This window comes from Cydia strobilella, chromosome Z (genome assembly GCF_947568885.1).
Source record: "Cydia strobilella chromosome Z, ilCydStro3.1, whole genome shotgun sequence".
NCBI classification, from domain to species: Eukaryota; Metazoa; Arthropoda; class Insecta; order Lepidoptera; family Tortricidae; genus Cydia; species Cydia strobilella.
The window spans coordinates 11,506,895-11,521,576 of record NC_086068.1 but is presented as its reverse complement, the minus strand read 5'-3'; the positions used below and the strand labels follow the sequence as shown (position 1 = coordinate 11,521,576).

The 14,682-nt window shown below is 36.5% G+C and overlaps 2 protein-coding genes across 2 annotated transcripts in view; one reads left to right on the top strand and one right to left on the bottom strand.

Annotated features, from left to right (window-relative positions):
• LOC134754416 (triosephosphate isomerase) overlaps nucleotides 1-14,682 on the bottom strand; it is a 279,469-nt gene that overhangs the window by 91,832 nt on the left and 172,955 nt on the right. The gene's annotated exons all lie outside the window — the stretch shown is intronic.
• Nucleotides 6,005-12,717, top strand: LOC134754601 (uncharacterized). The gene is made up of 3 exons (XM_063690919.1): nucleotides 6,005-6,091; nucleotides 8,256-8,487; nucleotides 12,363-12,717. Exons 1-3 carry the CDS (start codon nucleotides 6,074-6,076, stop codon nucleotides 12,494-12,496), a joined length of 384 nt encoding a protein of 127 aa, XP_063546989.1. The 5' UTR covers nucleotides 6,005-6,073; the 3' UTR covers nucleotides 12,497-12,717.

Genomic DNA, 14,682 nt, shown 5'->3' with positions numbered 1-14,682 from the left:
ACGTGACAGGCATGGTGATAAGCGTACCGTGCTACGACGCCTGGACATCATACTGAATGCATTGATATCAAACATACCCATATCAAATCCGAGATTGCTTAGCGAAAAATTTTTTCAAGACTTTTAGACGAAATAACAACTATCAGTCAAAATTATCCTTCGCATGTCATTTACCGTCCACTGTCAGTTTTCACTTGCTATTCCGGTGATTTTGAAGTCGGTAAAAAAAGCAGTGACGTAAGTCTAAGTGCGTCTCAAGTCTCAACAGTGAAAATATCATAGAAGAGAAATGCTATTTTAGTAAAGCTATCGCTTGGAATAAATACTGGCATCATTTATTTCCGACTCCGTAACACAATAATTACTCTTTTATATGACATGGGTATACAACCCACGGAGCGGCGTACCATAAAATATCCATCAAGGCATAGTTAAGCCGGGCGGTAACAGACAGATGACAGGGTTTTATACTGTATATATTTTATAAGTCGTGGCTGAAGCTCACGACAAGGTCCCGGTCCCGACTCGTTTCGTTCCCGTTGATTGAGGCTTGGGTCTGCATATATTAACGTGTGTTTCTAAATAAGTAATTTAATTTAAAGTAATTTTATGACGATGATGCTAGCGGGAGATGTGCTTGCATCTCTCGTATTATTTGTTCAATGGATAATATGCAATAACCTACCTGGTAGCAGATGTAGGAATAAATATTATGATGCATGCTCATTGTGCTCTACAGAGCCCTTAAGTATTCTTTAAATAAAGAGAGCAAAACATTACTGCTGCAGTATTGCGGCGCGACATTACTGCCGACTGCATTTCTGCCGTAAATGTCAATGATTTTTGACATTTCCTGCAGTAATCGCATCAGTAATGCTTGTGCAGTCGGAATCAGAACGGTACCTTTAGCTACAGCCTGCAGCATTCTACGAAAGAGAATGTAAACAAAGCACTAATATAAATTGTGGTTTTAGTATAATTAATATTTTAAAAGCTGTCATTAACGAATATTGACGCCGGTGCCTCAGGCCGTTTAAGGACTTGGATTGACCTCGTTCGCTTTGCGTGACCTTCTAATTTAGAATTCCTGAAGAAAAAATGTTTTGTGGATCAGGTGAAACGGCCGATAAAACTCAGATTACAAATATGTATATGGTTAGAGTCGGACTAACTAACACTGCGTGGCATTTGCAATGACAAAGTGTGGGACTGTCATCATTAATGTTCGTGTATGAAATGTGTGTGTATGAAAATATGACATTAACAATCCCACACTTCGTTGTATTAAAATCGGTGCAGTGCAGTTGGCTCAGACGGACTCTAGCTCGAAATGCAGTTTTGCGACGGTGACACGGACGGAGTCGCCAAAGAAACGCAACTGCGAACATAACTAGTCCAGTATCTGCATAGGTATGTACCTAAGCATCTTAAGGAAATGATTTGACAATATATCGGGGTTAAGAAACCGATGAATTATTTAGTCGTTGATTAGATTGTAGTGACATTATATGTACCTACCTATCACGCGAAAGTAAACTAAGATTACAAGGCTTATATAATTTGACCTGAATATAACTGGAGTATTTTTTTATATATATTGTTTTGGCGTTAGCTTCCGCTCTCGAGGCTTCCTTATCGTACAAAGTCACGGCTGAGTTATATTATTTAGTTGTATCATAGAGTAACTTATACTAGAGCGGTACTGTCATAGTAAATTTTGTAACCCCAGTAAATTCACTGCCATCTGTCGACACACTTTAAAACTAAAAATGAACATTTATAAAAATACGATAAAATGTATTTAAATATGGATAAATGATTTTTTTTATTTGCATTAATTATTTTTATGATTTTGACCCATGTTCTTTCACTGATATGCGTTAAAATTGTTAAATAACAAACGAAACCGTCAACGCCATCTATACAACATTGGGCCAAAGCTTGTAGCGCCCTCTGAACGAGAATCAAATTTTTCTTGATTTTCGAGGCACGTTTTTTCTTTAGACTGTATCCATCTATGTTGTATACATATCTATAGACGCTATAGTTGTTGCACTTATAGTAAAACGAATAACGTTACCTCGACCACGATAATAGTTCTTACGCCTCCTGCCTCGATCGCGACTATAGTACGGGCGGAGACCGTATGATCTACTACGTAATTTGATACGAGGATAAGCCCCATTGCACACGTTCATAAAAGTGATGCTAAGTTTGGAAAAAAATAGGTTAAAAAAAATTAGAATTAGCCGAAAGCACGAAAAAAAGTACCACTTCCGGTTACAAAAAAAAAGTGGAATTTACGTCATCTGATACAAAGATGAGACTGGTGGCAACAGATAGGAATTTATATGTAAGTTCAGAAAATACTCGTCTACCATCTCCCAAATGGCCGAAAGTGCGTCTGCCGGGCACTATAAATAAAATAAATTCCTATCTGTTGCCACCAGTCTCATCTTTGTATCAGATGACGTAAATTCCACTCTTTTTGGTACCTTTAAAGTCGGCATACGCACTTCCGGTCATATAGGAACTGGCAGGCGAGTGGTTTCTGAAGCTACATATATAGGTAAATACCTACCTGTTGCCACCAGTCATCTTTGTATCAGATGACGTAAATTTCACTTTTTTTTTGCAACCGGAAGTGGTTCTTTTTTTCGTGCTTTCAGCCAATTCTATTTTTTTTAGTATTTTTTCCAAACAGGATCACTTTTATTAATGTGTGCCAAGGGCTTATCCTTGTATCAGATGACGGTATAGGTATGATGCGGTATTTAATTCGTCGCCCGCCCTCGGAGGTCGAGGGTAGTACATGACTATCAGTCTCAATACACGCATTTCCATCAAGATTCTGTCTATGATAGTTTAGCTAAAAATCTTTAACGTGGAACACGGAACCTTGTTCTTACCAAACTTTAATTCTGAGTTACGTACTTTTATTTTATAAACGAGCACTATACTGGCCAGGTCCATTGGACGAGCGGCCCATGAATTAAATGTGATTAGGTAGCTTTATTAATCAGTCAATGTAAAAAGCATCCAAGGTGAGGCTAATTTTCACTTCTTACAATGTATAGGTGATTGAGAAACTGAAAATATCGTGTTATTGTAATATCTTATGAGGAAATACTTCCTTGTAGAAGTTTCCCTTGGTGACCTCCGGTTTTTCTACTCTAAGAACAAATTAAATTATTTTCTATGAAAATAGTTTTTCTGCTTGAAGTTAAAAAATCAAACGTTATGTATGAATGGACGAGGTTTTAAGGCATCTAAGTATTTAAGATCCTATGAAAAATTTGGCATCTACATACGAGTAGGTAGACCTACACTTTTAGGGTTCCGGACCTGGTAACCACTATGTAAATAAATAAATTGACTATGTAAACGAATTTAATGGGATCCACTATTTAAAAATGTTTTGCTAACCACGTTGCGTGACATAACTTCGACTAAGATCGGACAGCGGGTAAGATAGTATGATTAAAATTTCTGCCTCGGATATGAAAATCGTGTCGGATATGATAGCCCGTATTACTAACTAAAACCGGTTATTTTCCAATAGTAAACTCTATAGTACCGGCAAGAGGACCGAACTTATAGAAAGATAATAAAATTTAATTATATAGAACATTTAATTATTATTAATTCTTCTGTATTTGAATCACGTCCGAAACTTATCCACAAGCTGAGAAAAAAGTCCAACATCATTTCAACCCACCTAAAAAGTCATAAACTTTGCCGAACTCCGAACTAACCTATTTTTCTTAATGGCATCGTGCCAGTTCAACTCTGTTATAAAAAATATCAGGTCTATTGTATTTTGGAAATATCATTTATTAATAATTTACATATTTCAAATATGTATTATTTTAAGAAAACGTATGGAATAACCAAATTATTCTCAGGATACAAATGAGCCCGATTTAATACACAAAAGAACACGCAGTTAGTTGAAATCGGTGAAGTAAATCCGATGAATTCTTGTTAGGTAGTTATGATATAAATTCCTAAACTACGAAATGATGTTATATTATGTTTTCTGTGTCGTTTAATTAGCACCGAGATTTTTCTAACTGATATACTAACAGTAGGTACTGAACAGATTACATACCTAGTTATGTAATACAGTTATAATCTGGAACGTTATGGTGGTTGTTATAATCGCATCAGCTTCCCTCTCGTCGTAATGATGGTAAAAGTGAGAGCAAGTTCCGTTCATCCACCGACAGTGGAACTGCGTGTGCAATTAATTGCATAGATATCCAACAACGTGCATTAATATCAAACACTATTTCAGTCAGTATACGGTCCATGCTACGGAGACGTGATCACGATACGCGCTTTTTGTTTCTTCCTTTTGTTAGTCTCGATGCTATCTTTTCGAATATGGGCCGCCGAAAGCTACCAATTAAGTATTTCCTACACTTTGTATGTTACTGTTTTGTAACTGTGTTGTAATCTTCTATTAACAAAATAATGTTTGATTTATTTTAAGGAGCTGTTTTGTTTAGGGATTCGGTAAACAATAACTTGTAAAATAGCTTTTTATTACAAGTTTTAATTTAACTTGCCTATGTTAATATGTAAGTATGTTGGTTTGTTATATATGTAGTTAGTTATCATGGGTCAAATCTTGGAAGCCAAATTTGAATCACTTCCCGATTTTAGATTGAGCCGAAATTTTGCATAGGTACATATATTAGGTACCGTAAAATGGGGTGAGTAGGGTTCGCGGGGAGAGTTTATGAATGGGAGAGAAGGGATGAAATGGGATACTGCTAGAAAAATAATGTATTCCAATTTAAAATGGAGCTTATGAGTAATACTCATAAAAAAATCGATCCAACAATCTTCCAAAATCACCCTTGTATGAAATACCATCTCACCCCAATTACGAGGGACTACGAGGTGAGGTGGAATTTCCTGTTTATCGTCAAAGTTATGAAATGGAACTACCCAAAATAAAATAAAAACTAAAATACAAACGTCTGGAACACTTATTATGTACACCATTCAGTTTGCATATGTAAAAAAAAATTGTTATCAAGGTTTTAATGTCAGTTTTGCGCCAACTCATCCCATTTTACGGTATGTGAAGTTTTGTTTTAAAATTAAATTAAATTTCCAATTTGATTGACTTAATAGGCCAAAAACTGGCCTGCTGCGTTAAAAGGTTATATTATATAAAAATCTAATAAAATAGTATTTTTAGCGTTCTTAGTATTTATGAGAAATATAGATCCTAGCTAAATAACAATCAGTATTAAAGCCCATTGAACAAATAGCCCTGTCAAAACTGCCCTAACTACTAGACTAGCCCAAGTAATTAAGTAAGACTTGAGTTTAAAATAGGTAAATCAATTTACTAAATACTATACCTATGCTCTGCAGTAGGTATATTAATATCTTACTTTTTTGTAGGTAATATTTGTAATACCTATTTTACTTTTTTATCAACGTGTCCCTCCAAACTACTATGTTTTATATTTATCATCAGCACCGGGTGTGTGGGTAGTGCGTATGTCAAATTTAGTAGTGGATCTTGGTTGATTGACTATGTGTAAACAGTATATATTCAACAATTTGTCAGAATTTCTTGGTAGGTATCTCAACGTTGAAGTAAACTTTGTTCGTAATGTCCCCAACCCCACTATTTAGTTAAGCTATCCATTCTCCAATCTATCAGTACGGTCTTTATGATCTCGATCATTTCGTACAATAAGATCACTCTACGCTCACCAATGTTGCATTTTCACTCAATGGCTGAACTTAGATCTGAATGTGCAGAATCTATTTTCTTCGATTATAAACTTTGTATTAACGGTTTCCGGTCCAACTTCCATTGTCAGAATATCAGCTTTGTAAAGTTTGGCTTGCTAAGTTTAAATCAACTTTATTTGCTTGAAATAGAAGTGGCTTCGTGTTGTTTGACGGCAGGGTGCAGTCGTTGAGAGGCAGTGTCGCGAAACGCGACCACGTTGCGATATAAAAGGAGTTTTGTTTAAATTTCTTTATCAATCACACACCAGCCGCCTGCACTCACGCTCGGATTTAATATTTGCCCACGTGCACCATGTCTGCGAATTTTTTGGTGAGTTAGATCAATCAATTAATACGCATATGGAGTAGTTAAATTAGTGACAAAAATATAATTCGATTCACGTACCTACATGCTAAACAGACTAAGCATAAAAAAGTACATTAATGTATTCAGAGTCAAATTTCTAAGTTTATAATTTCCCATTAAATAAAAACATTTAATTATTTAAATAATAAGTAGGTAACTCAACTTTTGAGGTTACCCGTTGGTTGTTCGTATTTTAGTCTATTAGAGAAAATATATCAGACAAAAAATCATTTAAATAAAAGAGAGGTAAATTAGTTATAACATATTCATTAAAGTCATTTCGATATTAGTTAAAATGTTAATGTTAATAATCAAGGCGTACTTACCTAGTTTATTGACTTTCGCATTGCAAGCGATAGGTTAGCTATCATGGCCGATTAAATTTCCGACGTGATTTTCTTTTCTCAGCGCGCTAGCGACCGTTACGACACCCGCGGGCATTTTGTTTAGTGATCGGCCCGCCATCTGATCAATATAGAGATAAAGCCCTTTTGAAATCGGATCAACAAATCGAATCTAAAGTAAACTTTTTTGAAACCATGTAATTTTTAAGCCAGCCAACCTTTGACCTGGTAAACAGTGTTGAGCAAGTTCATGGTACAGCGCAGTTTTATCATCATCAGTTAATAGGTGTAGGGCTTCATTAAGTAAATCAGGTAATCAAATGACCTAATAAAACTTAGGAAACAAATCCAATTTTTATCAATACACGTCACCAAAGTACTACTTGTGTTAAACATCGTGCCTGCTAATAAATACGAATATGTAAAATAAAGTAGGTATCTACCTTAAAAAAATAGCGGCACAAGGTAAACCAAAATATTTTTCCTTTAGTCTTAAGTACATGTCCCCTTCTTAAGTACACTGATTTCAAGTATGGAGAGTAAAGCGTTTTCACATTGTCCGATCTGATATCGGATTTTAGAAGGAAGTAAAATGTAAGATATATGTGTTTCTCTGTATTTATTTAGCCATTTAATAAATCATTATTATTAAAAAACGATAACGATAAAAAGGCGGACTCTCCTGCAACTGTTTTCGTCATAGGCACCTTCCGACATCCGATATCGGAAAGGCGCTTCTGATAAATTCACCCACGTCCACGTCGTAGGGGGCTCCCCAAGTCAGCTATCGAATGGATAATATTTGTTTGTGTGCGTATGTGTAGGCATGTTTATTGTAGTGTGCGTGACCGCTAAAGACGGCGCTCGGGCGCGCCCTCGCTGCCTGACTAGGCGGATGTCGGATCCTACATCCGATATCGCATCGGACAATGTGAAAACGCTCTAACAGTACATACCTATGGTTTTATTGTGTGTGCCTCTATTTCTCACTGTCTGTGGTTAGAAAGTCGATGGTTCAAATTTGTTCATCGAAATAACCTGAAATTTAGTTCGGAGGACGCTTCATTGTCATCATGCAGGGTTGCGTAACACTTATACATCTTGCGTAAGCGATTTTCCATTTACATCAACTCACGCTACAGCGAATTTTAGTGTCAACATTTCTATTAAATCAAAATGGTTATTTGTTCTTAGAGGATGGTTATTTTTGTATTAATAGAAGTATCTATGTATTGCCTCTTAATTTGAATCACCGACGTAAACCTCATAAGAGAAGAACTTTCAAAAAAGTCTTATATTAGAAATGTTAGTACATGTTTACTTTCATCTGCAATCTGTTTTTATTCCACCTGCTAACGTTGAAATTTGACTTACCATCTTATGTAAGTTCGATAACATCAATCAGGTACTGTTACGGTCCCTGATGATGATATGATAAGGGCGGACGGGAGTCATAGGAACTTCAGACTACACATAACAAGCCCTGGGTTTGTTAGACTAGTCTCGATCCATAATTCCATATGTTATGTAAAGCTTCAGTTGCAAATAAACACTTGTTTTTTTTTAAATATACCTGTCAGATATTTGTTGTGTTTTCGTGTATGTAACTTGTGTTATAATTACAGGTTAAATAACCTAAGCATTTTTAAATACCTACGTCAATCTTGACTGTATAAATATGATAACAATAAGTTCAAACATATTTAAATCTACGACGTCCTGATATTATATACTGTATAAATTCGTACCAATTATGTATAAAAATAGTGAATGTGTATTTTCAGATAGCGCTGATCTGTGTCGCGGAGCTAACGAGCCTGGTGGCGGCGGGTGGGCACGGCGGGCACCACAAGAAGGTGATCATCCACGTGCCGGTGCTCGTCAAGCATCACCACCACAAGCACACCATCGTGAAGCACGTGCACCACAAGCACGGCGGCGGCGGCGGCGACGACCACTACGAGGTGCTCGGCTACACATACGGCGAGCCAAAGCCGGCGCCGCACTTCGGCGGAGGTCAGTACAATTATTCTAACATTTTGTAGTAGAGCAGAACAAAGTAAGGGAACGTTATATTTTTTTAGTTATGTTGGTATCTCCATATTGTCACTGCAAAATCTGTGCAGAGTTAGTCTATATGGACTTCGGTATAGAATAATGTTATAGCCTGTAAGATTCTATTTGGCCTTTGCCATGTTGCGGAATCTCAGTGTTACCTAGTTACCTACTAATAATTTCAGTGGTACCTAGTTACCTACTCATAATTTCAGCGGTACCTAGTTACCTACTAATAATTTCAGTGGTACCTAGTTACCTACTAATAATTTCAGTGGTACCTAGTTACCTTATAATAATTTCAGTGGTACCTAGTTACCTACTAATAATTTCAGTGGTACCTAGTTAATAATTTATTTCTGGCAAGGAATATTCTTTAACTACGTAAGTTGACACAAAAAGAGGAGATTTCGCCATTATAACGATTTTACCACAAATATGCCAAAAAAGTTTCCAAAAGATGCAAGAATAAATATTTATATTACAATAAAATATTTACATAAAAAAGGACGACTGATTGCGCAGCCTTCCAATAAACATTGTTTGGAAATTGGTTGTTCACATGACCTATACTGCCATTTTATTTGACTATCTATGACGACGGCCGATCTTAAGATCAGGCAGATTGTAATGTTCCCTGTGTAATGTTTAGACGGTAGTCACATTAAACCAATAGATAGGTAGGATAGGTTTGTTATTAGGTTGCTTCAGATGCCCGAAAGGCGAACTGTTCATAAATAGGAGCTCCGCGTAGCAGGACTCCGTCGACTCGGGGAACGAGATAAAGATTTACATGTTTCACGATATGCCTAGGAGTTTCACGATCTGCCTGATCTTACGATCGGCCGCCGATATATACCTACATGACGTGACGTACGCACATTATTGCTATGTATGCTGTTTGCAGCGACACCATCTCAGGGCCAAATAGAATCTTGTCAGGCTTTAATGTTGGTGTAGGTTGGTAAGTTGGTATACTTAAAAAAGCCCAAAGAGTAGTACAATATATATGACTTACAGCCCCTCAAAGACATGTCTCACATGTCATACCTATAATATAATAAAATACTAATAGAATAAAAAACCTATAACTATAAATGCAAAGGCAGTTAATTATACCTTAGTTCAGGAATCATACATGTTGATTGAAAGATAATAATCAAGATAGAGATATAATTATAATATTCCTGGAATATTTATGATACTTGTTAATGTTATACAATAATTTCTTATTTTTCCCTTGATAAACTTCGGAGACTGTGGTATTTTTTAACATTTTCCTTCATAAAAAAACCCCACGACCTAGTAGGTAACTTAACCTTGAACTTCTTCCCGCCCTTATTTGGGCGTTATTTATAGAAATAAAATTATAGTAACTTAAATAAAAAGTAATCACTAAAATAAAAATACCCAATAAATAAAAATTAAATATTATCATTTTTAGCGCGCGTGGGTTAGCCTTCGTTATTATTTATAACCGGGCGGTCCAAATTACAAAGCGATAGCGTATAAGGTAGTTCATGTGATATTTGGCGATGCGACAGACAGGCAGAGGGCCTACCGCGGGCGGACACCAAAGTTCGTTTTAATTACGTCTTCATTGGAGTAAAAGAGAAAGGTTACCTTTTTGGTACGGAATCCAAAAAACAGGCGAAACGGAAGGTGTTTAACGTTTGATTTCCAAGATTGATACTTATGTACTTCATGACCGTTTGTTAAGTCTTATACCTAATATTAATTTCGAAAACATATGGAAAATGTATGTCAATACATTAAAAACAGAATACTTATATCACTTCACCCCGTCTTGTCACACCTGTAGTAAAATTAACTACACTATGAGTGTTATTAATTGTACTCCCCATTATATGCCCACCGCCGCTTCGGTTCTGTCCCTTGAATATATGGGATCACAGTGGAAGTATATAATATAATTAATATAATATCACCATAAAATGAATACATACATATATGTGTTTACGTTTAGGCCGAGACACCGTCTAAATTTAAAAATATCAGGAGCCGTAGCCAAGATGAAGTTGTAATCGTGTAGCGACAAACGACAATCGAAAATGAAAAGGGTCAAAAACTTTTAGGAAATCGAGCATCTTTCCTGTGGGTCACTTAATAGGTACTTTGGGTATCATAAAGCTTTTAATAAATAGAAGACACGAGCGAGAAAATTAGCATCTTTAATCCATTTTTAGGGTTCCGTACCCAAAGGGTAAAAACGGGACCCTATTACTAAGACTCCGCTGTCCGTCTGTCCGTCTGTCACCAGGCTGTATCTCATGAACCGTGATAGCTAGACAGTTGAAATTTTCACAGATGATGTATTTCTGTTGCCGCTATAACAACAAATACTAAAAACAGAATAATATAAATATTTAAATGGGGCACCCATACAACAAACGTGATTTTTTTTGCCTGTTTTTTTCCGTAATGGTACGGAACCCTTCGTGCGCGAGTCCGACTCGCACTTGGCCGGTTTTTATTTTATGATGTCCACAGGACGTTGGCATAAACTTTTTTAGTATAAGGAACCTAAACAAAAAATGTATGACCCAAAAATGTAGCAGGATGTCAGATGTGATGCGACTAATAGTCTCGTGATCATTTACGGGTCTCTATTGTTTGACATAATTATTCATAATGTAATGATTGTCATATTATCATGATCTCAGTTGGTCTATGAATAAAAATTAAATTAAATAAATTAGTCATAATTTAATTTTCCTCAGAAAAGCGTAACTTTTCAGGATTGCCATAAAGCAAACCTAACCTAACCTATCTATAGATTAACCCGAGGAAAATTCTGAAAAGTTAACGGCTTCGGAATTATGACTAACGATAATATGACAATCATTACATTATGACTTTCAATAATTATGTCAAACAAAAGGAGCCCGATCATTTACATACATTATTTGAGTTCCGATTGGCGTTTTATAAAAACGATTATCCCTTGGCCCCCTATTCCTATTCTATGAGTTATTGATAAGTTATTATTTACTTACAGCATGACAATTGCACCAATAAATGGCCAAGTGATGTCAAGTGAAGTTCAAATGTTAACATCTGAGTTTATTAAGTTCGATTCAGCCCCTCTGTTTTATCGTGCCCCGCTACTAGTGACCCGCCCCGGCTTCGCACGGGGTAACAAATGATACACCTAAACCTTCCTCAATAATCACTATCGATAGCAGAAAACCGCATGGAAATCCGTTCAGTCGTTTTTGAGCTTATCGCGAGCATACATACACACAGACACACGCGGCGGTGGATTTAGTTTTATAAGGTGTAATGATTTAATCATAATTATGCTTTTAATGAGTTTTCAAACACTTACAGTAAATCTGTACACTGTTGTATTGTAACTAAGCGTTATCTGATTCTTCTATCTTAATTATTTTGTCACGTTTATATTACGTATTTTTTTAATTATTAGGGTAGGTAATAAAATTAATACCAACTCCATATGTATAATCGATGCGCAAATCCGCAGCTCAATACCACGGAATAATATAATGCTTCAATATCATGAGCGTGACGCGTGACAGATCTCAATGTTTAACTGTCGCATATTATAACGTGAGTCGTTCACGGTTCCGGTGTCAGTTACGTGACTAATGTTCATCAGTGTGAGGAGTTATTTACACTTTCCTGCTTGTTACGTTAGCCTCTGTCACTAATCCACTACACTCTGTTACTAATCCTGTTCGATCAGATGTCTATGTGTTTTAGATGGATTCTCTTAAACAAATTACGTCTATACAAACTACAGCTCGATCTCCACGTTGTTGATGAATAATCATCTTCTTTCTGTTTGTTTACAGGACATGGATGGCACGCGGCAGATGAAGGGCACGAGGGTCTCGAAGACTCTCCCGTGAGCTTTGACGGCGGAGACCACGGCAGCTACGGACTCAGCAGCGAAGGGCAAGAGTACGGTGGCCATGGAGATTACTAACCCCCACCATCTCTAGTGTTAAGCTGTCGACTACCTATATACTCGTAGGTAGATCGACTGACACATTCCACCGAGGCATTCCGTGAATGTTCCTTAATGCAATCGACATACTCATATATATACCTCAAATTGAAAACGTTTTTGTTTTCAATTAGCTGTTCATAAAAACGACAGTTTAGTTTCGTTGGTGTGACGTGTGATATATTAGCCTGTGTTATACTTTCAAACCCTAATCCGAGGGAAAGTAAAGGTGTTCGGAGTGTCAAACTAACTTACTTAAGTACAAAAAAAATCGGGTTTATCAGGTGAAATCACTGAAATCGAAACGCCGTCAACAAACGGCGCCCTTCGAAGACTCCGAAAAATCCGAAGGACTTTTTAACCACTAACATGTACTTTACAGTGTGTTTAATATAATTATTGTTATGAAGTATCCTCACGGTACTTTAATGTATATTATATCGTTTTAAAAGTTGTTGTGATTTATTAAATCCTGTTTTAAATGGGATATCGTTATTAATATTATATTTTATGGTTAAGATAAATCCTGATCGTTGCAAGTGTTTTATTTTGACTCCGGTCATTAGTCCAACCTTTTGATAAATGCACGCCGCATCTGGCGGCCTGCCGAGAACGACGCAAGCGCGCCGGTTACTCCGACCTGTGGCCCGTATATCAAAAGCTTGTAGCTTGTAATACAAGTGGAAGTCTCTTTCTAACAAAAGCTGTCAAAAAGGGACTTCCACTTGTATTACAAGCTACAAGCTTTTGATAAACGGGCCACTGACCCGCCGTTACGTGTGAGCAAGGATCAAACACGGGCGGCGGCGGCGGCGGCGGCGAGCGCGATGCACTGCCATTATTTACAACTTTGATTGTGATAGATTGTTAGTACTTTACCAACTTTGAGTAAGACTATATTTTAATTTAAATATCTAGGTGTCTATTATGTCCACAAGATACGGTAATACGCTAAGCGCCACTTGCACCGTCCCACTAACCCTGGGTTAACCTGTTAAACCTTTAACCCAGCATCAAATTGTACTGGTAACTATGGTAACTCCAGGTTTAACCGGTTAACACCGGGTTAGTGAATGGTGCAAGTGGCCCTAAGTAGGTAAAGCTTTGAACGTAATTATGTACAAAGTACAAATACATTAACTATATCATTGTAATTAGAGATTTAGATACCTCGAATAGAATCTGTATGTAACTATAAGTTCTAATTATAAAAAAGGGGACGGAGTAAAATTACCCACTAACAAAGAATGTAGGTACTCACTAGGTATAGTTTGTTACTGCGTATAGTTTTCATTTCATCAAATCCTCCAAGCATAGAAAGTTATGTATCTCAGATTATAGTACCATGTTTACGATTACAACGAACAGTGCATGCGTAATAAATCAAAAATATTATTTAATTTTCTCGTTAAAATTTTAGTAGACATCATTTTTATAAGGTTATATGTACTTGCAACGCAAATAAACTTGATTTATTTTTGGTGAAATATAATTTGTCCTTAAAAGTTGAGCTGAGAGATAAAAACATTTTTGGGTATCTATGTTGACGCTGTCCTTTTGTATAGGACCTGTCCAAGCGATCGCCTCAGTGCGTACGTAACATTAATTAAACTAAATCGATATCAGAATAGGAATCACAACTAAATATTATTTAAATTTGATGTTTAAACAATTTTTTTTTAATTTAGTGTGTTTTTCGTTAACACTGTGAAGCTCCTTTTTGGGCAATCGTGACAAAGCAATTGGCTATTATGCAAATCTGCATGATCTGGTGTCCACTAAACATTCCGTAACATTTACTTTCTCTAATAGTTTTGGTCTTTTTCTAATGTCTTCGTGTGGTCTGTAACCGCTATGACGCCATTCGTAACAAATCGAAAGTTACCTTCTTTTAATTTATTTTGTGTGCTTCGAGAAAATATCTAAGTGGTCATTTCGCCTTAAATAAAAAAAATATAGACCAATGCTCATGTAATACATGTCAGTGGTTGTAATAGGTAATTTACTAGTAAATAGGTATATGTTAATGACTAGGCCGTTTGATTGATCCAGTTGTTATAGTGGGTCGGGCGGCATGGTGGAAGAATGAATGCGCGAGCCCATGATGCCCCCATACAACGTCTGAGAGGGTGACGCCGCAGGGGATGTTATGGGTATTCTCCTCC